This window comes from Rhopilema esculentum, chromosome 20 (genome assembly GCF_057945365.1).
Source record: "Rhopilema esculentum isolate cy_ngs chromosome 20, ASM5794536v1, whole genome shotgun sequence".
Lineage (NCBI taxonomy): Eukaryota > Metazoa > Cnidaria > Scyphozoa > Rhizostomeae > Rhizostomatidae > Rhopilema > Rhopilema esculentum.
The window spans coordinates 4493257-4520184 of record NC_142834.1 but is presented as its reverse complement, the minus strand read 5'-3'; the positions used below and the strand labels follow the sequence as shown (position 1 = coordinate 4520184).

The 26928-nt window shown below is 33.6% G+C and overlaps 3 protein-coding genes across 3 annotated transcripts in view; 1 reads left to right on the top strand and 2 right to left on the bottom strand.

The window, feature by feature from the left end:
• Window positions 1-26928, bottom strand: part of LOC135696566 (uncharacterized) — a 173096-nt gene that overhangs the window by 111013 nt on the left and 35155 nt on the right. The gene's annotated exons all lie outside the window — the stretch shown is intronic.
• On the top strand, window positions 14707-18512 carry LOC135693999 (uncharacterized). The gene has a single exon (XM_065212624.2). The coding sequence runs from the start codon at window positions 15057-15059 to the stop codon at window positions 16203-16205; it is 1149 nt and encodes a 382-aa protein (XP_065068696.2). The 5' UTR covers window positions 14707-15056; the 3' UTR covers window positions 16206-18512.
• LOC135693688 (uncharacterized) lies at window positions 16159-20429 on the bottom strand. The gene is made up of 2 exons (XM_065212228.2): window positions 20144-20429; window positions 16159-19402 (listed from the first exon to the last, which is right to left on the bottom strand). Exons 1-2 carry the CDS (start codon window positions 20167-20169, stop codon window positions 17413-17415), a joined length of 2016 nt encoding a protein of 671 aa, XP_065068300.2. The 5' UTR covers window positions 20170-20429; the 3' UTR covers window positions 16159-17412.

Genomic DNA, 26928 nt, shown 5'->3' with positions numbered 1-26928 from the left:
CGTATAAAATTTAGACATTTTCAACAAACTTTCAGAACTTAGTGTGCCCCTCTTAGTTAAACTTATAGCTTGATACTCAAAGGTGGGCAAATAGAGAGTTGTTGAAATCGTATAAAATTTAGACATTTCCAACAAACTTTCAGAATTCAGTGTGCCCCTCTTAGTTAAACTTATAGCTTGATACTCAATGGTGGCCAAGTAGAGAGTTGTTGAAATCGTATAAAATTTAGACATTTCCAACAAACTTTCTGAATTCAGTGTGCCCTTCTTAGTTAAACTTATAGCTTGATACTCAATGTTGGCCAAAAAGAGAGTTGTTGAAATCGTATAAAATATAGACATTTTCAAAAAACTTTCAGAATTCAGTTTGCCCCTCTTAGTTAAACTTATAGCTTGATACTCAACGTTGGCCAAACAGAGAGTTGTTCAAATCGTATAAAAATTAGACATTTTCAAGAAAACCTTCAGAATTCAGTTTGCCCCTCTTAGTTAAACTTATAGCTTGATACTCAATGTTGGCCAAAAAGAGAGTTGTTGAAATCGTATAAAATTTAGACATTTTCAACAAACTTTCAGAATCTAGTGTGCCTCTCTTAGTTAAACTTATAGCTTGATACTCAATGGTTGCCAAATAGAGAGTTGTTGAAATCGTATAAAATTTAGACATTTTCAACAAACTTTCAGAATTCAGTGTGCCCCTCTTAGTTAAACTTATAGCTTGATACTCAAAGGTGGCCAACTAGAGATTTGTTGAAATCGTATAAAATTTAGCCATTTTCAACAAAATTCAGAATTTAGTGGGCGCCTCTAAGTTAAACTTATAGCTTGATACTCAATGGTGGCCAAATAGAGAGTTGTTGAAATCGTATAAAAATTAGAAATTTTCAACAAACTTTCAGAATTCAGTGTGCCCCTCTTAGTTATATTTATAGCTTGATACTCAATGGTGGCCAAATAGAGAGTTGTTGAAGTCGTATAAAATTTAGACATTTCCAACAAACTTTCAGAATTCAGTGTGCCCCTCTTAGTTATATTTATAGCTTGATACTCAATGGTGGCCAAATAGAGAGTTGTTGAAATCGTATAAAATTTAGACATTTTCAACAAACTTTCAGAACTTAGTGTGCCCCTCTTAGTTAAACTTATAGCTTGATACTCAAAGGTGGCCAAATAGAGAGTTGTTGAAATCGTATAAAATTTAGACATTTCCAACAAACTTTCAGAATTCAGTGTGCCCCTCTTAGTTAAACTTATAGCTTGATACTCAATGGTGGCCAAGTAGAGAGTTGTTGAAATCGTATAAAATTTAGACATTTCCAACAAACTTTCTGAATTCAGTGTGCCCTTCTTAGTTAAACTTATAGCTTGATACTCAATGTTGGCCAAAAAGAGAGTTGTTGAACTCGTATAAAATACAGACATTTTCAAAAAACTTTCAGAATTCAGTTTGCCCCTCTTAGTTAAACTTATAGCTTGATACTCAACGTTGGCCAAACAGAGAGTTGTTCAAATCGTATAAAAATTAGACATTTTCAAGAAAACCTTCAGAATTCAGTTTGCCCCTCTTAGTTAAACTTATAGCTTGATACTCAATGTTGGCCAAAAAGAGAGTTGTTGAAATCGTATAAAATTTAGACATTTTCAACAAACTTTCAGAATTTAGTGTGCCTCTCTTAGTTAAACTTATAGCTTGATACTCAATGGTGGCCAAATAGAGAGTTGTTGAAATCGTATAAAAATTACAAATTTTCAACAAACTTTCAGAATCCAGTGTGCCCCTCTTAGTTAAACTTATAGCTTGATACTCAATAGTGGCCAACTAGAGAGTTGGTGAAATCGTATAAAATTTAGACATTTTCAACAAACTTTCAGAATTCAGTGTGCCCCTCTTAGTTAAACTTATAGCTTGATACTCAATAGTGGCCAACCAGAGAGTTGGTGAAATCGTATAAAATTTAGACATTTCCAACAAACTTTCTGAATTCAGTGTGCCCTTCTTAGTTCAACTTATAGCTTGATACTCAATAGTGGCCAAATAGAGAGTTGGTGAAATCGCAAAAAATTTACACATTTTCAACAAACTTTCAGAATTCAGTGTGCCCCTCTTAGTTAAATATATAGCTTGATACTCAATAGTGCCAACTAGAAAGTTGTTGAAATCGTATAAAATTTAGACATTTCCAACAGACTTTCAGAATTCAGTGTGCCCCTCTTAGTTAAACTTATAGCTTGATACTCAAAGGTGGCCAAATAGAGAGTTGTTGAAATTGTATAAAATTTAGACATTTTCAACAAACTTTCAGTATTCAGTGCGCCCCTCTTAGTTAAACATATAGCTTGATACTCAAAGGTGGCTATATAGAGAGTTGTTGAAATCGCATAAAAATTAGAGATTTTCAACAATTTTTCAGAATTCAGTGTGCCCCTCTTAGTTAAACCTATAGCTTGATACTTAAAGGTGGCTTAATAGAGAGTTGTTGTAATCGTATAAAAATTAGACATTTTCAACAAACTTTCCTAATTCAGTGTGCCTTTCTTAGTTCAACTGATACCTTGATACTCAATAGTGGCCAACTAGAGAGTTGTTGAAATCGTATAAAATTTAGACATTTTCAACAAACTTTCAAAATTCAGTATGACCTACTTAGTTTAACTTATAGCTCGATACTCAAACATAGCCAAATAGAGAGTTGTTGAAATCGTATAAAATTTAGACATTTCCAACAAACTTTCAGAATTCAGTGTGCCCCTCTTAGTTAAACTTATAGCTTGATACTCAAAGGTGGCCAAACAGAGAGTTGTTGAAATCGTATAAAATTTAGACATTTTCAACAAACTTTCAGGATTCAGTGCGCCCCTCTTAGTTAAACATATAGCTTGATACTCAAAGGTGGCCAAATAGAGAGTTGTTGAAATCGTATAAAAATTAGTTATTTTCAACAAACTTTCAGAATTCAGTGTGCCCCTCTTAGTTAAACTTATAGCTTGATACTTAAAGGTGGCTTAATAGAGAGTTGTTGTAATCGTATAAAAATTAGACATTTTCAACAAACTTTCCTAATTCAGTGTGCCTTTCTTAGTTCAACTGATACCTTGATACTCAATAGTGGCCAACTAGAGAGTTGTTGAAATCGTATAAAATTTAGACACTTTCAACAAAGTTTCAAAATTCAGTATGACCTACTTAGTTTAACTTATAGCTCGATACTCAAACATAGCCAAATAGAGAGTTGTTGAAATCGTATAAAATTTAGACATTTTCAACAAACTTTCAAAATTCAGTATGACCTACTTAGTTTAACTTATAGCTCGATACTCAAACATAGCCAAATAGAGAGTTGTTGAAATCGTATAAAATTTAGACAATTTCAACAAACCTTCAGAATTCAGTGTGCCCCTCTTAGTTAAACTTATAGCTTGATACTCAATAGTGGCCAACTAGAGAGTTGGTGAAATCGTATAAAATTTACACATTTTCAACAAACTTTCAGAATTCAGTGTGCCCCTCTTAGTTAAACTTATAGCTTGATACTCAATAGTGGCCAACTAGAGAGTTGGTGAAATCGTATAAAATTTAGACATTTCCAACAAACCTTCAGAATTCAGTGTGCCCCTCTTAGTTAAACTTATAACTTGATACTCAATAGTGGCCAACTAGAGAGTTGTTGAAATCGTATAAAATTTAGACATTTCCAACAAACTTTCTGAATTCAGTGTGCCCTTCTTAGTTAAACTTATAGCTTGATACTCAATGTTGGCCAAAAAGAGAGTTGTTGAACTCGTATAAAATATAGACATTTTCAAAAAACTTTCAGAATTCAGTTTGCCCCTCTTAGTTAAACTTATAGCTTGATACTCAACGTTGGCCAAACAGAGAGTTGTTCAAATCGTATAAAAATTAGACATTTTCAAGAAAACCTTCAGAATTCAGTTTGCCCCTCTTAGTTAAACTTATAGCTTGATACTCAATGTTGGCCAAAAAGAGAGTTGTTGAAATCGTATAAAATTTAGACATTTTCAACAAACTTTCAGAATTTAGTGTGCCTCTCTTAGTTAAACTTATAGCTTGATACTCAATGGTGGCCAAATAGAGAGTTGTTGAAATCGTATAAAAATTAGAAATTTTCAACAAACTTTCAGAATCCAGTGTGCCCCTCTTAGTTAAACTTATAGCTTGATACTCAATAGTGGCCAACTAGAGAGTTGGTGAAATCGTATAAAATTTAGACATTTTCAACAAACTTTCAGAATTCAGTGTGCCCCTCTTAGTTAAACTTATAGCTTGATACTCAATAGTGGCCAACCAGAGAGTTGGTGAAATCGTATAAAATTTAGACATTTCCAACAAACTTTCTGAATTCAGTGTGCCCTTCTTAGTTCAACTTATAGCTTGATACTCAATAGTGGCCAAATAGAGAGTTGGTGAAATCGCAAAAAATTTACACATTTTCAACAAACTTTCAGAATTCAGTGTGCCCCTCTTAGTTAAATATATAGCTTGATACTCAATAGTGCCAACTAGAGAGTTGTTGAAATCGTATAAAATTTAGACATTTCCAACAGACTTTCAGAATTCAGTGTGCCCCTCTTAGTTAAACTTATAGCTTGATACTCAAAGGTGGCCAAATAGAGAGTTGTTGAAATTGTATAAAATTTAGACATTTTCAACAAACTTTCAGTATTCAGTGCGCCCCTCTTAGTTAAACATATAGCTTGATACTCAAAGGTGGCTATATAGAGAGTTGTTGAAATCGCATAAAAATTAGAGATTTTCAACAATTTTTCAGAATTCAGTGTGCCCCTCTTAGTTAAACCTATAGCTTGATACTTAAAGGTGGCTTAATAGAGAGTTGTTGTAATCGTATAAAAATTAGACATTTTCAACAAACTTTCCTAATTCAGTGTGCCTTTCTTAGTTCAACTGATACCTTGATACTCAATAGTGGCCAACTAGAGAGTTGTTGAAATCGTATAAAATTTAGACATTTTCAACAAACTTTCAAAATTCAGTATGACCTACTTAGTTTAACTTATAGCTCGATACTCAAACATAGCCAAATAGAGAGTTGTTGAAATCGTATAAAATTTAGACATTTCCAACAAACTTTCAGAATTCAGTGTGCCCCTCTTAGTTAAACTTATAGCTTGATACTCAAAGGTGGCCAAACAGAGAGTTGTTGAAATCGTATAAAATTTAGACATTTTCAACAAACTTTCAGGATTCAGTGCGCCCCTCTTAGTTAAACATATAGCTTGATACTCAAAGGTGGCCAAATAGAGAGTTGTTGAAATCGTATAAAAATTAGTTATTTTCAACAAACTTTCAGAATTCAGTGTGCCCCTCTTAGTTAAACTTATAGCTTGATACTTAAAGGTGGCTTAATAGAGAGTTGTTGTAATCGTATAAAAATTAGACATTTTCAACAAACTTTCCTAATTCAGTGTGCCTTTCTTAGTTCAACTGATACCTTGATACTCAATAGTGGCCAACTAGAGAGTTGTTGAAATCGTATAAAATTTAGACACTTTCAACAAAGTTTCAAAATTCAGTATGACCTACTTAGTTTAACTTATAGCTCGATACTCAAACATAGCCAAATAGAGAGTTGTTGAAATCGTATAAAATTTAGACATTTTCAACAAACTTTCAAAATTCAGTATGACCTACTTAGTTTAACTTATAGCTCGATACTCAAACATAGCCAAATAGAGAGTTGTTGAAATCGTATAAAATTTAGACAATTTCAACAAACCTTCAGAATTCAGTGTGCCCCTCTTAGTTAAACTTATAGCTTGATACTCAATAGTGGCCAACTAGAGAGTTGGTGAAATCGTATAAAATTTACACATTTTCAACAAACTTTCAGAATTCAGTGTGCCCCTCTTAGTTAAACTTATAGCTTGATACTCAATAGTGGCCAACTAGAGAGTTGGTGAAATCGTATAAAATTTAGACATTTCCAACAAACCTTCAGAATTCAGTGTGCCCCTCTTAGTTAAACTTATAACTTGATACTCAATAGTGGCCAACTAGAGAGTTGTTGAAATCGTATAAAATTTAGACATTTTCAACAAACTTTCAGAATTCAGTGTGCCCCTCTTAGTTAAACTTATAGCTTGATACTCAATAGTGCCAACTAGAGAGTTGTTGAAATCGTATAAAATTTAGACATTTCCAACAGACTTTCAGAATTCAGTGTGCCCCTCTTAGTTAAACTTATAGCTTGATACTCAAAGGTGGCCAAATAGAGAGTTGTTGAAATTGTATAAAATTTAGACATTTTCAACAAACTTTCAGTATTCAGTGCGCCCCTCTTAGTTAAACATATAGCTTGATACTCAAAGGTGGCTATATAGAGAGTTGTTGAAATCGCATAAAAATTAGAGATTTTCAACAATTTTTCAGAATTCAGTGTGCCCCTCTTAGTTAAACCTATAGCTTGATACTTAAAGGTGGCTTAATAGAGAGTTGTTGTAATCGTATAAAAATTAGACATTTTCAACAAACTTTCCTAATTCAGTGTGCCTTTCTTAGTTCAACTGATACCTTGATACTCAATAGTGGCCAACTAGAGAGTTGTTGAAATCGTATAAAATTTAGACATTTTCAACAAACTTTCAAAATTCAGTATGACCTACTTAGTTTAACTTATAGCTCGATACTCAAACATAGCCAAATAGAGAGTTGTTGTAATCGTATAAAAATTAGACATTTTCAACAAACTTTCCTAATTCAGTGTGCCTTTCTTAGTTCAACTGATACCTTGATACTCAATAGTGGCCAACTAGAGAGTTGTTGAAATCGTATAAAATTTAGACATTTTCAACAAACTTTCAAAATTCAGTATGACCTACTTAGTTTAACTTATAGCTCGATACTCAAACATAGCCAAATAGAGAGTTGTTGAAATCGTATAAAATTTAGACATTTCCAACAAACTTTCAGAATTCAGTGTGCCCCTCTTAGTTAAACTTATAGCTTGATACTCAAAGGTGGCCAAACAGAGAGTTGTTGAAATCGTATAAAATTTAGACATTTTCAACAAACTTTCAGGATTCAGTGCGCCCCTCTTAGTTAAACATATAGCTTGATACTCAAAGGTGGCCAAATAGAGAGTTGTTGAAATCGTATAAAAATTAGTTATTTTCAACAAACTTTCAGAATTCAGTGTGCCCCTCTTAGTTAAACTTATAGCTTGATACTTAAAGGTGGCTTAATAGAGAGTTGTTGTAATCGTATAAAAATTAGACATTTTCAACAAACTTTCCTAATTCAGTGTGCCTTTCTTAGTTCAACTGATACCTTGATACTCAATAGTGGCCAACTAGAGAGTTGTTGAAATCGTATAAAATTTAGACACTTTCAACAAAGTTTCAAAATTCAGTATGACCTACTTAGTTTAACTTATAGCTCGATACTCAAACATAGCCAAATAGAGAGTTGTTGAAATCGTATAAAATTTAGACATTTTCAACAAACTTTCAAAATTCAGTATCACCTACTTAGTTTAACTTATAGCTCGATACTCAAACATAGCCAAATAGAGAGTTGTTGAAATCGTATAAAATTTAGACAATTTCAACAAACCTTCAGAATTCAGTGTGCCCCTCTTAGTTAAACTTATAGCTTGATACTCAATAGTGGCCAACTAGAGAGTTGGTGAAATCGTATAAAATTTACACATTTTCAACAAACTTTCAGAATTCAGTGTGCCCCTCTTAGTTAAACTTATAGCTTGATACTCAATAGTGGCCAACTAGAGAGTTGGTGAAATCGTATAAAATTTAGACATTTCCAACAAACCTTCAGAATTCAGTGTGCCCCTCTTAGTTAAACTTATAACTTGATACTCAATAGTGGCCAACTAGAGAGTTGTTGAAATCGTATAAAATTTAGACATTTTCAACAAACTTTCAGAATTCAGTGTGCCCCTCTTAGTTAAACTTATAGCTTGATACTCAATAGTGCCAACTAGAGAGTTGTTGAAATCGTATAAAATTTAGACATTTCCAACAGACTTTCAGAATTCAGTGTGCCCCTCTTAGTTAAACTTATAGCTTGATACTCAAAGGTGGCCAAATAGAGAGTTGTTGAAATTGTATAAAATTTAGACATTTTCAACAAACTTTCAGTATTCAGTGCGCCCCTCTTAGTTAAACATATAGCTTGATACTCAAAGGTGGCTATATAGAGAGTTGTTGAAATCGCATAAAAATTAGAGATTTTCAACAATTTTTCAGAATTCAGTGTGCCCCTCTTAGTTAAACCTATAGCTTGATACTTAAAGGTGGCTTAATAGAGAGTTGTTGTAATCGTATAAAAATTAGACATTTTCAACAAACTTTCCTAATTCAGTGTGCCTTTCTTAGTTCAACTGATACCTTGATACTCAATAGTGGCCAACTAGAGAGTTGTTGAAATCGTATAAAATTTAGACATTTTCAACAAACTTTCAAAATTCAGTATGACCTACTTAGTTTAACTTATAGCTCGATACTCAAACATAGCCAAATAGAGAGTTGTTGAAATCGTATAAAATTTAGACATTTCCAACAAACTTTCAGAATTCAGTGTGCCCCTCTTAGTTAAACTTATAGCTTGATACTCAAAGGTGGCCAAACAGAGAGTTGTTGAAATCGTATAAAATTTAGACATTTTCAACAAACTTTCAGGATTCAGTGCGCCCCTCTTAGTTAAACATATAGCTTGATACTCAAAGGTGGCCAAATAGAGAGTTGTTGAAATCGTATAAAAATTAGTTATTTTCAACAAACTTTCAGAATTCAGTGTGCCCCTCTTAGTTAAACTTATAGCTTGATACTTAAAGGTGGCTTAATAGAGAGTTGTTGTAATCGTATAAAAATTAGACATTTTCAACAAACTTTCCTAATTCAGTGTGCCTTTCTTAGTTCAACTGATACCTTGATACTCAATAGTGGCCAACTAGAGAGTTGTTGAAATCGTATAAAATTTAGACACTTTCAACAAAGTTTCAAAATTCAGTATGACCTACTTAGTTTAACTTATAGCTCGATACTCAAACATAGCCAAATAGAGAGTTGTTGAAATCGTATAAAATTTAGACATTTTCAACAAACTTTCAAAATTCAGTATGACCTACTTAGTTTAACTTATAGCTCGATACTCAAACATAGCCAAATAGAGAGTTGTTGAAATCGTATAAAATTTAGACAATTTCAACAAACCTTCAGAATTCAGTGTGCCCCTCTTAGTTAAACTTATAGCTTGATACTCAATAGTGGCCAACTAGAGAGTTGGTGAAATCGTATAAAATTTACACATTTTCAACAAACTTTCAGAATTCAGTGTGCCCCTCTTAGTTAAACTTATAGCTTGATACTCAATAGTGGCCAACTAGAGAGTTGGTGAAATCGTATAAAATTTAGACATTTCCAACAAACCTTCAGAATTCAGTGTGCCCCTCTTAGTTAAACTTATAACTTGATACTCAATAGTGGCCAACTAGAGAGTTGTTGAAATCGTATAAAATTTAGACATTTTCAACAAACTTTCAGAATTCAGTGTGCCCCTCTTAGTTAAACTTATAGCTTGATACTCAATAGTGGCCAACTAGAGAGTTGGTGAAATCGTATAAAATTTAGACATTTCCAACAAACTTTCAGAATTCAGTGTGCCCCTCTTAGTTAAACTTATAGCTTGATACTCAAAGGTGGCCAAACAGAGAGTTGTTGAAATCGTATAAAATTTAGACATTTTCAACAAACTTTCAGGATTCAGTGCGCCCCTCTTAGTTAAACATATAGCTTGATACTCAAAGGTGGCCAAATAGAGAGTTGTTGAAATCGTATAAAAATTAGTTATTTTCAACAAACTTTCAGAATTCAGTGTGCCCCTCTTAGTTAAACTTATAGCTTGATACTTAAAGGTGGCTTAATAGAGAGTTGTTGTAATCGTATAAAAATTAGACATTTTCAACAAACTTTCCTAATTCAGTGTGCCTTTCTTAGTTCAACTGATACCTTGATACTCAATAGTGGCCAACTAGAGAGTTGTTGAAATCGTATAAAATTTAGACACTTTCAACAAACTTTCAAAATTCAGTATGACCTACTTAGTTTAACTTATAGCTCGATACTCAAACATAGCCAAATAGAGAGTTGTTGAAATCGTATAAAATTTAGACATTTTCAACAAACTTTCAAAATTCAGTATGACCTACTTAGTTTAACTTATAGCTCGATACTCAAACATAGCCAAATAGAGAGTTGTTGAAATCGTATAAAATTTAGACAATTTCAACAAACCTTCAGAATTCAGTGTGCCCCTCTTAGTTAAACTTATAGCTTGATACTCAATAGTGGCCAACTAGAGAGTTGGTGAAATCGTATAAAATTTACACATTTTCAACAAACTTTCAGAATTCAGTGTGCCCCTCTTAGTTAAACTTATAGCTTGATACTCAATAGTGGCCAACTAGAGAGTTGGTGAAATCGTATAAAATTTACACATTTTCAACAAACTTTCAGAATTCAGTGTGCCCCTCTTAGTTAAACTTATAACTTGATACTCAATAGTGGCCAACTAGAGAGTTGTTGAAATCGTATAAAATTTAGACATTTTCAACAAACTTTCAGAATTCAGTGTGCCCCTCTTAGTTAAACTTATAGCTTGATACTCAATAGTGGCCAACTAGAGAGTTGGTGAAATCGTATAAAATTTAGACATTTCCAACAAACTTTCTGAATTCAGTGTGCCCTTCTTAGTTCAACTTATAGCTTGATACTCAATAGTGGCCAAATAGAGAGTTGGTGAAATCGTATAAAATTTACACATTTTCAACAAACTTTCAGAATTCAGTGTGCCCCTCTTAGTTAAACTTATAGCTTGATTCTGAATAGTGGCCAAATAGAAAGTTGGTGAAATCGTATAAAATTTACACATTTTCAACAAACTTTCAGAATTCAGTGTGCCCCTCTTAGTTAAACTTATAGCTTGATACTCAATAGTTGCCAAATAGAGAGTTGGTGAAATCGTATAAAATTTAGACATTTTCAACAAACTTTCAGAATTCAGTGTGCCCCTCTTAGTTAAACTCATAGCTTGATACTCAATAGTTGCCAAATAGAAAGTTGGTGAAATCGTATAAAATTTACACATTTTCAACAAACTTTCAGAATTCAGTGTGCCCCTCTTAGTTCAACTGATAGCTTGATACTCAATAGTGGCCAAATAGAAAGTTGGTGAAATCGTATAAAATTTACACATTTTCAACAAACTTTCAGAATTCAGTGTGCCCCTCTTAGTTCAACTGATAGCTTGATACTCAATAGTGGCCAAATAGAGAGTTATTGAAATCGTATAAAATTTAGAAATTTTCAACAAACTTTCAGAATTCAGTGTGCCCCTCTTAGTTAAACTTATAGCTTGATACTCAATAGTTGCCAAATAGAAAGTTGGTGAAATCGTATAAAATTTACACATTTTCAACAAACTTTCAGAATTCAGTGTGCCCCTCTTAGTTAAACTTATAGCTTGATACTCAATAGTTGCCAACTAGAGAGTTGTTGAAATCGTATAAAATTTACACATTTTCAACAAACTTTCAGAATTCAGTGTGCCCTTCTTAGTTCAACTTATAGCTGAATACTCAATAGTGGCCAACTAGAGAGTTGGTGAAATCGTATAAAATTTACACATTTTCAACAAACTTTCAGAATTCAGTGTGCCCCTCTTAATTAAACTTATAGCTTGATACTCAATAGTTGCCAAATAGAAAGTTGGTGAAATCGTATAAAATTTACACATTTTCAACAAACTTTCAGAATTCAGTGTGCCCCTCTTAGTTAAACTTATAGCTTGATACTGAATAGTGGCCAAATAGAAAGTTGGTGAAATCGTATAAAATTTACACATTTTCAACAAACTTTCAGAATTCAGTGTGCCCCTCTTAGTTAAACTTATAGCTTGATACTCAATAGTTGCCAAATAGAGAGTTGGTGAAATCGTATAAAATTTAGACATTTTCAACAAACTTTCAGAATTCAGTGTGCCCCTCTTAGTTAAACTTATAGCTTGATACTCAATAGTTGCCAAATAGAAAGTTGGTGAAATCGTATAAAATTTACACATTTTCAACAAACTTTCAGAATTCAGTGTGCCCCTCTTAGTTAAACTTATAGCTTGATACTGAATAGTGGCCAAATAGAAAGTTGGTGAAATCGTATAAAATTTACACATTTTCAACAAACTTTCAGAATTCAGTGTGCCCCTCTTAGTTAAACTTATAGCTTGATACTCAATAGTTGCCAAATAGAAAGTTGGTGAAATCGTATAAAATTTACACATTTTCAACAAACTTTCAGAATTCAGTGTGCCCCTCTTAGTTAAACTTATAGCTTGATACTCAATAGTTGCCAACTAGAGAGTTGTTGAAATCGTATAAAATTTACACATTTTCAACAAACTTTCAGAATTCAGTGTGCCCTTCTTAGTTCAACTTATAGCTGAATACTCAATAGTGGCCAACTAGAGAGTTGTTGAAATCGTATAAAATTTACACATTTTCAACAAACTTTCAGAATTCAGTGTGCCCCTCTTAATTAAACTTATAGCTTGATACTCAATAGTTGCCAAATAGAAAGTTGGTGAAATCGTATAAAATTTAGACATTTTCAACAAACTTTCAGAATTCAGTGTGCCCCTCTTAGTTAAACTTATAGCTTGATACTCAATAGTTGCCAAATAGAAAGTTGGTGAAATCGTATAAAATTTACACATTTTCAACAAACTTTCAGAATTCAGTGTGCCCCTCTTAATTAAACTTATAGCTTGATACTCAATAGTTGCCAAATAGAAAGTTGGTGAAATCGTATAAAATTTAGACATTTTCAACAAACTTTCAGAATTCAGTGTGCCCCTCTTAATTAAACTTATAGCTTGATACTCAATAGTTGCCAAATAGAAAGTTGGTGAAATCGTATAAAATTTACACATTTTCAACAAACTTTCAGAATTCAGTGTGCCCCTCTTAGTTAAACTTATAGCTTGATACTCAATAGTTGCCAAATAGAAAGTTGGTGAAATCGTATAAAATTTACACATTTTCAACAAACTTTCAGAATTCAGTGTGCCCCTCTTAATTAAACTTATAGCTTGATACTCAATAGTTGCCAAATAGAAAGTTGGTGAAATCGTATAAAATTTAGACATTTTCAACAAACTTTCAGAATTCAGTGTGCCCCTCTTAGTTAAACTTATAGCTTGATACTCAATAGTTGCCAAATAGAAAGTTGGTGAAATCGTATAAAATTTACACATTTTCAACAAACTTTCAGAATTCAGTGTGCCCCTCTTAATTAAACTTATAGCTTGATACTCAATAGTTGCCAAATAGAAAGTTGGTGAAATCGTATAAAATTTAGACATTTTCAACAAACTTTCAGAATTCAGTGTGCCCCTCTTAGTTAAACTTATAGCTTGATACTCAATAGTTGCCAAATAGAAAGTTGGTGAAATCGTATAAAATTTACACATTTTCAACAAACTTTCAGAATTCAGTGTGCCCCTCTTAATTAAACTTATAGCTTGATACTCAATAGTTGCCAAATAGAAAGTTGGTGAAATCGTATAAAATTTACACATTTTCAACAAACTTTCAGAATTCAGTGTGCCCCTCTTAATTAAACTTATAGCTTGATACTCAATAGTTGCCAAATAGAAAGTTGGTGAAATCGTATAAAATTTACACATTTTCAACAAACTTTCAGAATTCAGTGTGCCCCTCTTAGTTAAACTTATAGCTTGATACTCAATAGTTGCCAAATAGAAAGTTGGTGAAATCGTATAAAATTTACACATTTTCAACAAACTTTCAGAATTCAGTGTGCCCCTCTTAATTAAACTTATAGCTTGATACTCAATAGTTGCCAAATAGAAAGTTGGTGAAATCGTATAAAATTTACACATTTTCAACAAACTTTCAGAATTCAGTGTGCCCCTCTTAGTTAAACTTATAGCTTGATACTCAATAGTTGCCAAATAGAAAGTTGGTGAAATCGTATAAAATTTACACATTTTCAACAAACTTTCAGAATTCAGTGTGCCCCTCTTAATTAAACTTATAGCTTGATACTCAATAGTTGCCAAATAGAAAGTTGGTGAAATCGTATAAAATTTAGACATTTTCAACAAACTTTCAGAATTCAGTGTGCCCCTCTTAGTTAAACTTATAGCTTGATACTCAATAGTTGCCAAATAGAAAGTTGGTGAAATCGTATAAAATTTACACATTTTCAACAAACTTTCAGAATTCAGTGTGCCCCTCTTAATTAAACTTATAGCTTGATACTCAATAGTTGCCAAATAGAAAGTTGGTGAAATCGTATAAAATTTACACATTTTCAACAAACTTTCAGAATTCAGTGTGCCCCTCTTAGTTAAACTTATAGCTTGATACTCAATAGTTGCCAAATAGAAAGTTGGTGAAATCGTATAAAATTTACACATTTTCAACAAACTTTCAGAATTCAGTGTGCCCCTCTTAGTTAAACTTATAGCTTGATACTGAATAGTGGCCAAATAGAAAGTTGGTGAAATCGTATAAAATTTACACATTTTCAACAAACTTTCAGAATTCAGTGTGCCCCTCTTAGTTAAACTTATAGCTTGATACTCAATAGTTGCCAAATAGAGAGTTGGTGAAATCGTATAAAATTTTACGGTGGCCCACAACGGCCACGGCACAATCTTTTTTCACGGCACAAATATATATATTTACACGGCACAGTTATATATTTCCACGGCACAGATATATATTTCTCGCGGCAAACTTTCATATTACTCACGGCACTTTTCATATTACTCACGGCACACTTCCATATTTCTCACGGCAAACTTTCATATTTCTCACGGCAAACTTTCATATTTCTCGCGGCAAACTTTCATATTTCTCACGGCAAACTTTCATATTTCTCACGGCAAACTTTCATATTTCTCACGGCAAACTTTCATATTTCTCACGGCAAACTTTCATATTTCTCGTTCATTGTGATAATTCCCATGTGGTTATTAAGCAATGATGGAAGACAGTTCAGATGAAAATGAGCTCGTTGCAAGGTATTTTAACCAAGGGTTTCAATATAGAGAGATATGTGCCATGCTTTCAAGGAGGAATGGAGTTAGTATCAGTGAAAGAACATTGCGAAGAAGACTGGCGTTACTTGGACTGACAAGACGAAACTGTCGATACAATATCGACGTGGTTAAAAACACTTTGATATCGTTAGGAGATGGACCAGATTCATCTAGGGGCTATCGTGCAATGTGGCATCATTTACGGATGAAAGGCATCTACGTTCCAAGGACAATTGTAGAGAAGTTGATGCGCGAAATCGATCCCGAAGGAATAGAAGTGAGAAGAGCTCATCGCTTACGTAGAAGGGCCTATGCTAATGCTGGTCCAAATGACGTTTGGCACTGCGATGGATATGACAAATTAAAACCCTATGGGTTTCCTATCCATGGATGTATCGACGGTTGGAGTAGAAAAATAATTTGGCTTTACACAACCAGGTCAAATAATCTTCCTCAAAATATAGGTGCCTACTATCTTGAAGCAGTAGATGAAATCGGATGTCCTGCTCAGCTTGTTACCGACCTCGGAACAGAAAATGGGCTTATGGCGGGTATTCAGTCTTTTTTTCGCAATGACATTGAAAGTCACAAATATGTGCCATCCCCAAGAAACCAGCGAATCGAAGGGTGGTGGTCTTTCTTTCGAAGAAGTCATTCAACATGGTGGATAAATTTCTTCAAAGATCGGTGTGGTTCTGGGGAAATAAATCTGGGAGATGAAATGGCAAAGGAATGTTTATGGTTCTGCTTTGCTAGCTTACTGCAGCAGCAGCTGAATATTGTAAAAGAGCACTGGAACACCCATTACATTCGTGCTTCTCGTTTTGATACAGTGCGAGGTAGACCCGATTCATTATTTTATTGGCCTGAGCAACGTGGTGGTCAGGTGCAGTTGGCCCTCCCCGTCCCAGAAAATGAACTATCTTATGCAAGAGAACATCTTATTGAATGTGAATCCTCCAATGATTATCAAGAATACTTTAAGTACTTGGCAAACCTTTTGGCAATGGAAGACCCAAGGGACTGGAGACAAGCATTAAATCGCTACCATCAACTTATGAATGTTGCAACCAGCGGTAATGACGAATGATCACATCCACAAACACAAAAACAGTTTCCACAAAGATACAATCAAAGTAATAAAATATATATTGACTGCCAAAAGGGAAGCACACTCAGCAATGTAAAATCGTTTCGAGAATATTAACTTCATAAACCAATGACCATTTTTTTCTGTCTGAGACCAGAAGAAACTTGTTTGGGTTGGGGGGGGGGAGTAACGGGAAATGGGGGTTGATAAATCTACAAAAGAGGATAAAAAATTTAGAAGAATATAGTGTCATAAGGTATTCTAGCTCAAAATCGCTCAAATTCAAGAATAATTCAGAGCAATGGTAGGCTCAAGCTAATGATTTGTGTTTCCAGAAATCAAGACCAGCGATTTTGAGAATGGACAGTCTTTAGCCCGTAGCGGTTTTTTGTTTCAATACCATATTCATTGTTCTGTTACATTCTTGTTTTGTATTGTGATGAGGAAACTCATCATTAATGATTTGAATTCGTTCATTAGATTTTCAGGGGAATTTACACGTTTTGTCGGTCATGACTAATTCAAGAATAATCTTAATTAAAATGTGTAAAGAGGTCAGAAGGCTCCAGGCAGTGGAACGGTAGTGGTTGAGTTTGTTTTTTTGGGGTGGGGTGGGGGTGGATTAAAGGCGTTGATTTCCAAAAATTTTCTACAAAGTAGCCAAATTTACACTTGGTGCTTTAAAGAGGCTTTGGTGTAGGTAATAATGAACGAGGACTTTTTTGGATTCCATTAGAATTGTGTTCTCCAGTGTCCTGATTTAAAAACCTATATTTTGATTTTTCTTTCAGATATAATTCTTTCAATTCAAATTGATATGGGAAAGATCTGGCTCCAAAAAGCCTAATCTAACTATGGATAGCTCACTCTGTTTTCTCTCTCAATTAAGGTTAAGGTCAAGCTTAACATAAACAATTTTAAAGATATATATATAGAATTATTGAACAAAGCAAATTGTAAAGATATATAGAATAATTGAACATAACAAATTTTGAAGATAAATAGAACAATTGAACATGACAAATTTTAAAGATGTTTAGAATAATTGAACATAACAATTTTCAAAGATATATAGAATTTTTGAACAAAGCAAATTGTAAAGATAGAATAATTGAACATAACAAATTTTGAAGATATATAGAACAATTGAACATTAACAACTGGCAAAGCATCTAGTGAAACCTATCATAGTGAACTAAAACTGTCTTCAATGTATTCCAAATGCATTTCCTTTGCAATATGCTGTGATAAACACATCTAGAAATGTTTCTGCAGTGTTCATGTGGTTAACTGGCAATGTGAGCTCCCTTCCACAAGCTCCAACCACTGGGAAGCAGATTGTATGGACAGGGTTTCTGACAAGGCAATCATGATCAAAGCGACAAGTGATTTCAAATGGTTCACTTTGGTCTAATGGTTTATGTTGTTGGCCTGTTAGCCATCCCATGATCCTTGGAACTGATACCTCAGGAGACTGGTATATATCCTTTATCTTCTCTGAATCTTCTGCTTCGTCAAATTCCTGCCATGCAACAGCAACTTCATGACCAGACACTTTTGTATCTTCAATTTGTATCAAAATGTCTTGAAATATATCCATTATTTCCTCTTCCATTTTTCTGCGAATTGAGCCAGCATCTGAATAAACAGGTGATAGAATGCTGTATAGATAATTCGCATCTGGATTTGGGTCCATTTCATTTATAACAAATAATTTGCTGCACACTTCTGGGTTCTTAGAGATAAGATCTTTCAAACCATAAGCATTGAGGCCTATGCTGAACTCAGCCATGTACATCTGGCGCTGGCTCACAAAGGAAACCTTCAAGGAATTTATGATGCCTTCACAATGTATTTGATTGATTGGACCTGTATAGTTGTGATCTATGATGGTTTCACTGTATGCATTACAGTCTTTCTTTATTTCCTTTAATGTTTCTTTCTCCTGTCTTGTTAGATCATTCTCCTGAATTTTTAGCATGTTCACTTTGCTATGAATAGCATCATATGCACAGTGCTCAAGAAACAAAGGTGATGGGCCTCCTTGTGCAATGCTAGCAGCAATAATTTCACCACAGGCTCTAAAATTACCATTTTGGATATGGTAAGTAGAATTTAAAGGTGTTCCACCAGGAAACATTTCTTTACCAATACTGCTGACACATTCAGTGAAAAATTCCTTTGCTATGGCTCCCTGATCTATACCATCCTCACCAGCATATTTAACTCTGACAGTTGCAGTAACAGTGCTGATGCTTGCTTGGCGTTTCCATAGTTTTAGTAGTCTTGCAAGTGGTGCTGAGCGACGACAAACAAGGAAAAAATGACTTTCTTCATTGACTTTAGACTTTAGGGTAGCAAGTACATACTCAATTCCTTGGTCTTCTTGCTTGCTAACACTATGTGGTGTCAGATTCACTTTCATTGAATCTGCAACAGCCTCATCTAACCTATCTTCTTGTGTATCATCAACAGAAAAGATTGGTTCAATTTGTACTTGTTCCAAATCAAACAAATTTGGCACCAATATTGATTGGTTATCTGGGCTGGTGGCTACTATTTCATCTTCTATAGTGTCACCTGCATCAGAAAAGGGGCTTAAGAGACCCTCAGCTACCATATGGTCTCCCAAAGTGCACAAATACAAAGTTATTCGCTTGAAGTCTTTTCCAAGTTCATTCCGGTAATCAAGCAAATTGAAGAAATGTTTATACCCTCCAGGCATAAACTGGGCATGCCTGCCATCATCATACACCAAAACGTACTCCTCTTCATTACTGAAGTTACGATCAAATGCTTGCCACTTTCTTAAAGCCTTGTCTAGTATGATAGCATATGTTCCATTTTTTGGGACAGTTATTGGTAATCGCTTGCCCCACATTGTTTTCAGCGTCTTTTCTTCTGATAACTGTTTCCTTCCAATAAAAATTGACACGTCTTCATCTGCCTTTCTCATTTTCTTGTTTGGCTTATTTATGCAATCTTGCCGATTCACATTTTTTGCCTTACAAAAGGCTCCAAAGCTCATTGCCTTGGCAGGTCTGTTGGGTCTTCCAAAAGACTGTGCTGGAATAGCAGTTTGGCCTGCACTGCTTGATTGAACCCTGTTAGGAGGGCCAACAATTTGCTGATCAGCTTGGCACTGCCAGCAATATCTGCAATTTAATCGCAATTTTGCTGAGCACGAGCAGCAGTAGCTGTAGAAAAAGAGAGAACAAAAGTTCTTAGACTAATGTTTGAGACAGTTTTGAAATATTATCAATATTAATTCCTTAAGAAACATATCATAAACACAGATGCAACAAGTTTATGGTCTGAAAGGCTTCATTTAGTAAAATACAATAAGAAGGAGCCATACAAACAGGCAATGACATCCATGGGTCACCCAGTCAGCAGAGTATGACACTTTACATGAGATCTTTTGATGTGCATGGGCAAAAATCTTAATGTGCTAGTGTACAGTAATCCTGGATTGCTGGTGTGTTGGTCAACACATTAAGCATTTGTGTTGTTGATCTGATAAAACCATTTTAATAATTAAAAATAGTATCTCCTTTTATATTTTATCTATGGTCCCCCCTTAAATAAACAGTGGAGCCTTCAATGTGTTTAATTTGTTTGGGTCATTCCAATGTAGACACAAAATTGGTCCTAGAATTTGAAATGACAATAACCACCTACAGTTACAAATAAAATCTATAATTGGTGTGCATTGCTCATCATGCAAAATAAATGAGTACAAAACAATTAAGAGACTACAGTTTCGACACAGACTAAGTTTCGGCAAACTAGAAAATAAAAAATTGACATCTTTTTGGTGTGCACACGCCATACTGTGCAGACTGACCGGCCTGTGACAGCCAAGATTGAAGGTATGAGGCACACTGACTAAATTAAACTTATTCTAAATTAATTGTCCAAAGATATAAATTACTTACAGAAAGTCCTGCTCCTTTTCCGCCATGTTTCCTTTTCTGGTTCCTTTCTCTCGCTACACGCCTCGTTATGAGAGTGTGCCGTGCGAAATATATAACTGTGCCGTGAGAAATATATAACTGTGCCGTGTAAATATATAACTGTGCCGTGAGAAATATATAACTTCGCAGTGTAAATATATAACTGTGCCGTGGAAATATATACATGTGCCGTGTAAATATATAACTGTGCCGTGGAAATATATTTATTTGCCGTGAAAAAAGATTGTGCCGTGGCCGTTGTGGGCCACCGTAAAATTTACACATTTTCAACAAACTTTCAGAATTCAGTGTGCCCCTCTTAGTTAAACTTATAGCTTGATACTCAATAGTTGCCAAATAGAAAGTTGGTGAAATCGTATAAAATTTACACATTTTCAACAAACTTTCAGAATTCAGTGTGCCCCTCTTAGTTAAACTTATAGCTTGATACTCAATAGTTGCCAAATAGAAAGTTGGTGAAATCGTATAAAATTTACACATTTTCAACAAACTTTCAGAATTCAGTGTGCCCCTCTTAGTTAAACTTATAGCTTGATACTCAATAGTTGCCAAATAGAAAGTTGGTGAAATCGTATAAAATTTACACATTTTCAACAAACTTTCAGAATTCAGTGTGCCCCTCTTAGTTAAACTTATAGCTTGATACTCAATAGTTGCCAACTAGAGAGTTGTTGAAATCGTATAAAATTTACACATTTTCAACAAACTTTCAGAATTCAGTGTGCCCTTCTTAGTTCAACTTATAGCTGAATACTCAATAGTGGCCAACTAGAGAGTTGGTGAAATCGTATAAAATTTACACATTTTCAACAAACTTTCAGAATTCAGTGTGCCCCTCTTAATTAAACTTATAGCTTGATACTCAATAGTTGCCAAATAGAAAGTTGGTGAAATCGTATAAAATTTACACATTTTCAACAAACTTTCAGAATTCAGTGTGCCCCTCTTAATTAAACTTATAGCTTGATACTCAATAGTTGCCAAATAGAAAGTTGGTGAAATCGTATAAAATTTACACATTTTCAACAAACTTTCAGAATTCAGTGTGCCCCTCTTAATTAAACTTATAGCTTGATACTCAATAGTTGCCAAATAGAAAGTTGGTGAAATCGTATAAAACTTACACATTTTCAACAAACTTTCAGAATTCAGTGTGCCCCTCTTAGTTAAACTTATAGCTTGATACTCAATAGTTGCCAAATAGAAAGTTGGTGAAATCGTATAAAATTTACACATTTTCAACAAACTTTCAGAATTCAGTGTGCCCTTCTTAGTTCAATTTATAGCTGAATACTCAATAGTGGCCAACTAGAGAGTTGGTGAAATCGTATAAAATTTAGACATTTTCAACAAACTTTCAGAATTCAGTGTGCCCCTCTTAGTTAAACTTATAGCTTGATACTCAATAGTTGCCAAATAGAAAGTTGGTGAAATCGTATAAAATTTACACATTTTCAACAAACTTTCAGAATTCAGTGTGCCCCTCTTAGTTAAACTTATAGCTTGATACTCAATAGTTGCCAAATAGAAAGTTGGTGAAATCGTATAAAATTTACACATTTTCAACAAACTTTCAGAATTCAGTGTGCCCCTCTTAGTTAAACTTATAGCTTGATACTCAATAGTTGCCAAATAGAAAGTTGGTGAAATCGTATAAAATTTACACATTTTCAACAAACTTTCAGAATTCAGTGTGCCCCTCTTAGTTAAACTTATAGCTTGATACTCAATAGTTGCCAAATAGAAAGTTGGTGAAATCGTATAAAATTTACACATTTTCAACAAACTTTCAGAATTCAGTGTGCCCTTCTTAGTTCAACTTATAGCTGAATACTCAATAGTGGCCAACTAGAGAGTTGGTGAAATCGTATAAAATTTACACATTTTCAACAAACTTTCAGAATTCAGTGTGCCCTTCTTAGTTCAACTTATAGCTGAATACTCAATAGTGGCCAACTAGAGAGTTGGTGAAATCGTATAAAATTTACACATTTTCAACAAACTTTCAGAATTCAGTGTGCCCCTCTTAGTTAAACTTATAGCTTGATACTCAATAGTTGCCAAATAGAAAGTTGGTGAAATCGTATAAAATTTAGACATTTTCAACAAACTTTCAGAATTCAGTGTGCCCCTCTTAGTTAAACTTATAGCTTGATACTCAATAGTTGCCAAATAGAAAGTTGGTGAAATCGTATAAAATTTACACATTTTCAACAAACTTTCAGAATTCAGTGTGCCCTTCTTAGTTCAACTTATAGCTGAATACTCAATAGTGGCCAACTAGAGAGTTGGTGAAATCGTATAAAATTTAGACATTTTCAACAAACTTTCTGAATTCAGTGTGCCCTACTTAGTTAAACTTATAGCTTGATACTCAATGTTGGCCAAAAAGAGAGTTGTTGAAATCGTATAAAATATAGATATTTTCAACAAACTTTCAGAATTCAGTGTGCCCCTCTTAGTTAAACTTATAGCTTGATACTCAATAGTTGCCAAATAGAAAGTTGGTGAAATCGTATAAAATTTACACATTTTCAACAAACTTTCAGAATTCAGTGTGCCCCTCTTAGTTAAACTTATAGCTTGATACTCAATAGTTGCCAAATAGAAAGTTGGTGAAATCGTATAAAATTTAGACATTTTCAACAAACTTTCAGAATTCAGTGTGCCCCTCTTAGTTAAACTTATAGCTTGATACTCAATAGTTGCCAAATAGAAAGTTGGTGAAATCGTATAAAATTTACACATTTTCAACAAACTTTCAGAATTCAGTGTGCCCTTCTTAGTTCAACTTATAGCTGAATACTCAATAGTGGCCAACTAGAGAGTTGGTGAAATCGTATAAAATTTAGACATTTTCAACAAACTTTCTGAATTCAGTGTGCCCTACTTAGTTAAACTTATAGCTTGATACTCAATGTTGGCCAAAAAGAGAGTTGTTGAAATCGTATAAAATATAGATATTTTCAACAAACTTTCAGAATTCAGTGTGCCCCCTTTAGTTATACTTATAGCTTGATACTCAATGGTTGCCAAACAGAGAGTTGTTGAAATCGTATAAAATATAGACATTTTCAACAAACTTTCAGAATTCAGTTTGCCCCTCTTAGTTAAACTTATAGCTTGATACTCAATGTTGGCCAGAAAGAGAGTTGTTGAAATCGTATAAAATATAGACATTTTCAACAAACTTTCAGAATTCAGTGCGCCCCTCTTAGTTATACTTATAGCTTGATACTTAAAGGTGGCCAAACAGAGAGTTGTTGAAATCGTATAAAATATAGACATTTCCAACAAACTTTCAGAATTCAGTTTGCCCCTCTTAGTTAAACTTATAGCTTGATACTCAATGTTGGCCAAACAGAGAGTTGTTGAAATCGTATAAAATATAGACATTTTCAACAAACTTTCAGAATTCAGTTTGCCCCTCTTAGTTAAACTTATAGCTTGATACTCAATGTTGGCCAGAAAGAGAGTTGTTGAAATCGTATAAAATATAGACATTTTCAACAAACTTTCAGAATTCAGTGCGCCCCTCTTAGTTATACTTATAGCTTGATACTTAAAGGTGGCCAAACAGAGAGTTGTTGAAATCGTATAAAATATAGACATTTTCAACAAACTTTCAGAATTCAGTTTGCCCCTCTTAGTTAAACTTATAGCTTGATACTCAATGTTGGCCAAACAGAGAGTTGTTGAAATCGTATAAAATATAGACATTTTCAACAAACTTTCAGAATTCAGTTTGCCCCTCTTAGTTAAACTTATAGCTTGATACTTAAAGGTGGCCAAACAGAGAGTTATTGAAATCGTATAAAATATAGACATTTTCAAAAAACTTTCAGAATTCAGTTTGCCCCTCTTAGTTAAACTTATAGCTTGATACTCAATGTTGGCCAGAAAGAGAGTTGTTGAAATCGTATAAAATATAGACATTTTCAACAAACTTTCAGAATTCAGTTTGCCCCTCTTAGTTATACTTATAGCTTGATACTTAAAGGTGGCCAAACAGAGAGTTGTTGAAATCGTATAAAATATAGACATTTTCAACAAACTTTCAGAATTCAGTTTGCCCCTCTTAGTTAAACTTATAGCTTGATACTCAATGTTGGCCAAATAGAAAATTGTTGAAATCGTATAAAATTTAGACATTTTCAACAAACTTTCAGAATTCAGTGTGCCTCTCTTAGTTAAAATTATAGCTTGATACTCAATGGTTGCCAAATAGAGAGTTGTTGAAATCGTATAAAATTTAGACATTTTCAACAAACTTTCAGAATTCAGTGTGCCTCTCTTAGTTAAACTTATAGCTTGATACTCAATGGTTGCCAAATAGAGAGTTGTTGATATCGTATAAAATTTAGACATTTTCAACAAACTTTCAGAATTCAGTGTGCCTCTCTTAGTTAAACTTATAGCTTGATACTCAATGGTGGCCAAAAAGAGAGTTGTTGAAATCGTATAAAATATAGATATTTTCAACAAACTTTCAGAATTCAGTGTGCCCCCTTTAGTTATACTTATAGCTTGATACTCAATGGTTGCCAAACAGAGAGTTGTTGAAATCGTATAAAATATAGACATTTTCAACAAACTTTCAGAATTCAGTTTGCCCCTCTTAGTTAAACTTATAGCTTGATACTCAATGTTGGCCAGAAAGAGAGTTGTTGAAATCGTATAAAATATAGACATTTTCAACAAACTTTCAGAATTCAGTGCGCCCCTCTTAGTTATACTTATAGCTTGATACTTAAAGGTGGCCAAACAGAGAGTTGTTGAAATCGTATAAAATATAGACATTTCCAACAAACTTTCAGAATTCAGTTTGCCCCTCTTAGTTAAACTTATAGCTTGATACTCAATGTTGGCCAAACAGAGAGTTGTTGAAATCGTATAAAATATAGACATTTTCAACAAACTTTCAGAATTCAGTTTGCCCCTCTTAGTTAAACTTATAGCTTGATACTCAATGTTGGCCAGAAAGAGAGTTGTTGAAATCGTATAAAATATAGACATTTTCAACAAACTTTCAGAATTCAGTGCGCCCCTCTTAGTTATACTTATAGCTTGATACTTAAAGGTGGCCAAACAGAGAGTTGTTGAAATCGTATAAAATATAGACATTTTCAACAAACTTTCAGAATTCAGTTTGCCCCTCTTAGTTAAACTTATAGCTTGATACTCAATGTTGGCCAAACAGAGAGTTGTTGAAATCGTATAAAATATAGACATTTTCAACAAACTTTCAGAATTCAGTTTGCCCCTCTTAGTTAAACTTATAGCTTGATACTTAAAGGTGGCCAAACAGAGAGTTATTGAAATCGTATAAAATATAGACATTTTCAAAAAACTTTCAGAATTCAGTTTGCCCCTCTTAGTTAAACTTATAGCTTGATACTCAATGTTGGCCAGAAAGAGAGTTGTTGAAATCGTATAAAATATAGACATTTTCAACAAACTTTCAGAATTCAGTTTGCCCCTCTTAGTTATACTTATAGCTTGATACTTAAAGGTGGCCAAACAGAGAGTTGTTGAAATCGTATAAAATATAGACATTTTCAACAAACTTTCAGAATTCAGTTTGCCCCTCTTAGTTAAACTTATAGCTTGATACTCAATGTTGGCCAAATAGAAAATTGTTGAAATCGTATAAAATTTAGACATTTTCAACAAACTTTCAGAATTCAGTGTGCCTCTCTTAGTTAAAATTATAGCTTGATACTCAATGGTTGCCAAATAGAGAGTTGTTGAAATCGTATAAAATTTAGACATTTTCAACAAACTTTCAGAATTCAGTGTGCCTCTCTTAGTTAAACTTATAGCTTGATACTCAATGGTTGCCAAATAGAGAGTTGTTGATATCGTATAAAATTTAGACATTTTCAACAAACTTTCAGAATTCAGTGTGCCTCTCTTAGTTAAACTTATAGCTTGATACTCAATGGTTGCCAAATAGAGAGTTGTTGAAATCGTATAAAATTTAGACATTTTCAACAAACTTTCAGAATTCAGTTTGCCCCTCCTAGTTATACTTATAGCTTGATACTCAAAGGTGGCCAACTAGAGAGTTGTTGAAATCGTATAAAATATAGACATTTTCAACAAACTTTCAGAATTCAGTGTGCCTCTCTTAGTTAAACTTATAGCTTGATACTCAATGGTTGCCAAATAGAGAGTTGTTGAAATCGTATAAAATTTAGACATTTTCAACAAACTTTCAGAATTGAGTGTGCCCCTCTTAGTTAAACTTATAGCTTGATACTCAGTAGTGGCCAAATAGAGAGTTGGTGAAATCGTATAAAATTTACACATTTTCAACAAACTTTCAGAATTCAGTGTGCCCTTCTTAGTTCAACTTATAGCTGAATACTCAATAGTGGCCAACTAGAGAGTTGGTGAAATCGTATAAAATTTAGACATTTTCAACAAACTTTCTGAATTCAGTGTGCCCTACTTAGTTAAACTTATAGCTTGATACTCAATGTTGGCCAAAAAGAGAGTTGTTGAAATCGTATAAAATATAGACATTTTCAACAAACTTTCAGAATTCAGTGTGCCCCCTTTAGTTATACTTATAGCTTGATACTCAATGGTTGCCAAACAGAGAGTTGTTGAAATCGTATAAAATATAGACATTTTCAACAAACTTTCAGAATTCAGTTTGCCCCTCTTAGTTAAACTTATAGCTTGATACTCAATGTTGGCCAGAAAGAGAGTTGTTGAAATCGTATAAAATATAGACATTT

Bases quoted from the DNA above. Each gene is read 5' to 3' on its own strand.
- LOC135693688 (XM_065212228.2), bottom strand. From the start codon at position 20,169: ATGGCGGAAAAGGAGCAGGACTTTCT. The intron at 19,403-20,143 runs GTAAGTAATTTA...CTTTTTCTACAG, and splicing joins GAAAAGGAGCAGGACTTTCT to CTACTGCTGCTCGTGCTCAG.
- LOC135693999 (XM_065212624.2), top strand. From the start codon at position 15,057: ATGATGGAAGACAGTTCAGATGAAAATGAGCTCGTTGCAAGGTATTTT.